General features: G+C 38.7%; 1 protein-coding gene across 1 annotated transcript; it reads right to left on the reverse strand.

Moving 5' to 3' along the window:
- Window positions 1-211: 211 nt before the first annotated feature.
- LOC149843610 (abscisic acid receptor PYL3-like) lies at window positions 212-3,563 on the reverse strand. Its single transcript, XM_089999962.1, has 3 exons — window positions 3,239-3,563; window positions 1,980-2,195; window positions 212-703 (listed from the first exon to the last, which is right to left on the reverse strand). The coding sequence occupies exons 1-3, from the start codon at window positions 3,362-3,364 to the stop codon at window positions 485-487; spliced, it is 561 nt and encodes a 186-aa protein (XP_089856088.1). The 5' UTR covers window positions 3,365-3,563; the 3' UTR covers window positions 212-484.
- Between the last annotated feature and the right edge of the window lie 444 nt (window positions 3,564-4,007).

The raw sequence follows: 4,007 nt of genomic DNA on the forward strand, positions 1-4,007 counted from the left end.
CTATCATATCTCAAGAATAACACCTATTAGGTTACTCCGAAAGTCATCAGATGAACACCACACAACAGCAACAAAATGATTCAACAGAAAATCAGAAAGAAAACTGGAGATATTTACATAACAGAGTAGATAAATGGTTCCTGTGAGACCAAAGCCAACACCCTCGACCAATCACAGAGAAGTGGTCTGACACAGTTTTCATTCATTGAGATTTCTTTTTTTTTTCCTTTTCTCCCCCTCTTTTCCTCTTTTCCCATGAGCTACTGAAAACACAGGAACAGCACCGGAAATTTTCAGCACTAACAGGCAAAAACAAGAGTTTGGAATTGAAAAACAGAAAAAACGATAGAAATGGAATCAAACAGACACCAACTTTTGGTTTGAAAGAAAGCCGAGGCTCCGTGCATGGTGTGCACTTTGGCATCAATCTCAGCTCGACTCTCCCTTTGTTCCACCATCTCTTTCTCTCCCTCTTCTAACAACTTCACATGCGATCAATGGGTTCTGTTCTGTCCTGCGTTGCAAGTCGCTCCGAGACCTCCGAGAGTGACTTGAGGTTGCATTTAATGAGAGCCTCGACAAAGTAACAGGTCTCATCCTTTGTGTTTCCTTCTGGAACATCCACAACAAACGACTCGACCACCAGCGTGCCTGGCCTCCCATCGATGATCTCTGGATGCAGAGTGATCACAGAGGTGTAGTTCTGCAAACACCCAAAATAAAAATGGTCAGTTCTTTCGCAGGGTTTCACATGATGCATCCAACAGTTGAACTCAAAATGGCTGCAATTCGATATGGCCAGTTTCCCCACCCAATTTGAAAATGATCACTTCAAAGTAGGTCACCTGATTTATTCTCAATCTTGCATAGAAAATTTATATTTGACATCTTCTTCTATCATCAATTCTTAAATGGGAAGTGCAGATTGAGATGTGAATTTGCAGATCCTACCAATCCATGGTTACTCTGAAGGTCCTATGAACATTTTTTGTGAAATCAAGACTGATTTGGTTCTACAGTGGGTAACAGATATGAGAACAAGCAAAGTTCTAAGATGGTTGGACTAAGAAAAATGACCGGAAACATATTTCAACGTCTTTTAATCTTGAAACTTTAAGTACAAGCATGTAATGGAAGGGGAGAAATAAAATCAACTACACAATTGAAGATAGATGCCAATTTTGCATCCAAAGTGAATTTATTATAGCATGTTATCAAGCTGATTTCTGCATCACATAAGACCGTGCAGCGAGTGCACCAAAATAAGAAGGTTTCTTCACTAAACAATCCAACTTTATAAAGCTAAAAGGTCTTTTTTTTACTCCATACTAAGTTACTAACAAAAGTTCAAGAGCCTGTTCATTTCAGCTGGTTAAGGAACATTAACAGTATGCTCATACCAAACAACATTCCATTCCATATACAATTTTCAGTGTAGCATATAACTGATTTTTAAAAAGATTTTGCTCTATACAGGAAACAAAAATATGGTTTCCAGCACGAAGCAATCAGGTGAAGAACATGACTTGTCACAGTCAACCTCTACAACCTATATGAGGAACAAGAAAATGAAGGTTAGAGCAGAAGCAACCACTCTTGGTTAAAATAAAGTTGTCGCACACAAAAATTGAATCCCATCTTCCATTTCTCAAGGTGACAGAAACAGACCAAGAAGAGATAAAGCTGGAACATTTCTTGCCCAATGGAGTCACAGAAATCTAATTGTCCACTAAAAAAACCATCAGAACCGTTTGTTTCTGTCGGGTAAATTCAAATCAATTTTACACACCTAGAGTATGAAAGAGCTTCCACGTTCCCCAATTCCATAAAAAATAGAAAGGACCATTAAATTTCATTGAAGTTGAGAGACGCACAACAGATTTACAATGAATTTCAGAAAGTTATTAGAACATATACAACAAATTTCTGTTGAAAGAGAAGAAAAGAGAGTCAACAAAGACGTTTCTGAAACTCTTTACCTTCAATCTGTGGTCGCCTCCAACAATCTTCACACTCAGGATGTGCTCATCATCATCAAGAAGTTCTAATCTCTCAGTGCTTGTGGTTGCCGGAAGGCCAGATTTCACATTAACTTCCCTCACGCTGCCGATTGTTAGATCGCCACGAACGACACACCTGCTGATGAATGGCTTGTATTTCTGAGGTTGATCAAACCTCCGCACAAGAGACCAAACCTGTTCATTTTTTTACATCATTCGGAGAAGTAGGAAAGTCAGTAATTGTACACCATGACCGTAAAGACCTCTTCAGAACCAGAGAATCTTTAGGCGTTTAAGTTTGCTCCTCATGTGCTTAATTCATTAACAGAAGAACAAAAAAGGGAAAAAAGAACTAGAGGATTTAAAATCAAGACAACCCCATACACATCTTGAGAAAGATTGAAAGAAACCCCAACAGATTTGTCACTACGGGCACTGTGCAGATAGGAAATAGAGGATATAAACGTAGTCAAAACAAGCGCAAGCATGACTCTCTATTTCTTGAATCATAAAAACCAAAAGAGAAACCAACAAACATGTCGTTGATAACCATACAGTTATCAGAATGCAAATGACTCCTTAAGAAAAATGAGAGACAGAAGCAAATATATAAAGGCATCAAGGAACAAGAAGACTCCCACAGAATTCAACCCTCTCGATTGAAACATGAAAAAATTTCATCAGAACATAACCGACACAGATCCAGAAACAACTCCTACTCACAAGAAGGACATACTAGCATATCAAAATCTCTGCATCTTTATCGCCCTACTCGCACATTCTGAGTGAATCAAGAACGATTTAGCGAAAAAAGAACCCGAAAAAAAAAATCCTCCAGACACCTAATCGATCAACAGTAGCAGCTCCTCCATTCACGAACAATGGCACATCAAACCAGACACAATCCTCGCCTTAGAAAAACAAAAGGGGGTGAAGAAAAATAACAAACCGATCTTGATTCAGAAAAAGAAAAAAAATCTTCTTTTTCTAATCGGTAAGAAACAATCACATAAAAATACCAGAAAAAGAGAAAAAAAAAGGAAAACTTAAAATTCGCCCTAAACTCCTCGACTCCCAAAGTCCAGGATTTACAAGGCCAAAAGAAACCTCGAATCTGTCACACAAACGGAGAAAAAGAAGAGAATCAAGAAATAGCAGAAGAGGGATCTAAAACAAAAACCCAATAAAAACTAGAACAAAAACACAAGAAGAAAGATTAAAAAAAAAAATCAGATCACCAGATGGACGGGAGCTTTGATATGCTTAACGAGAGCCGAAGTACACTGGCTATCCGAGATCTCGTGCCTGTGGTGCCTCCTTATGTACTCCGTCTCCATCTTGTTGCTGCACCCATTAGCACTCATGGCTCTCTATCTCTCTCCCTCTACCACCACCACCACCACCACCACCATAACCCACCAACGCGAAGAAGCGATCCCGAACCAAAACCACCCACTGTCACCGGAAAAATCCTTTTTTTCCCTCGCCCTTCCCTTCCCCGACCCTAAAACCTCCAAAAACTGCTCTCCCCACCTGCTGGAAAACCAGAGTCGTCGCTATGCAAAACCGCCCGTCTTCCCCAGAATTAGTCCTTTTATACCGTCTTTTTCTTCCTCTGCTTTCTCCCAATAATATATGTTCATGCGTGAATAAAGCGGCTTCTCACTTCAGATTTATCCTCTTCTTCTACTTTTATTAATCAAAATCTCATTAATTAAACTAATGAATGATTCTCTCTTGCATTCTTTTTGTTTTCCACTCGTTTTCTTTGTCGCTTTTCACTCGCTTGTACCTTGTTTTTTGTGTTTTTCATGTTATTATTATTATTAATTTTTACTTTCTTTATGCTTATTACCACTCATTTTTCTCTTGTTTCTTTTACATCCAGATCCAATTGGAACCCATGATCAAGTAACATGAAGGTTGAATTCCAACCCCAAATGGATAAGATAATGCTAGATCTGGTAAGAAAAAGAATAAAGCAAGTTATACACGTGAAAAAAAAGA

The sequence above is a fragment of the Nuphar pumila genome, chromosome 3 (genome assembly GCF_984573655.1).
Source record: "Nuphar pumila chromosome 3, dmNupPumi1.hap1.1, whole genome shotgun sequence".
Classification (NCBI taxonomy): Eukaryota; Viridiplantae; Streptophyta; class Magnoliopsida; order Nymphaeales; family Nymphaeaceae; genus Nuphar; species Nuphar pumila.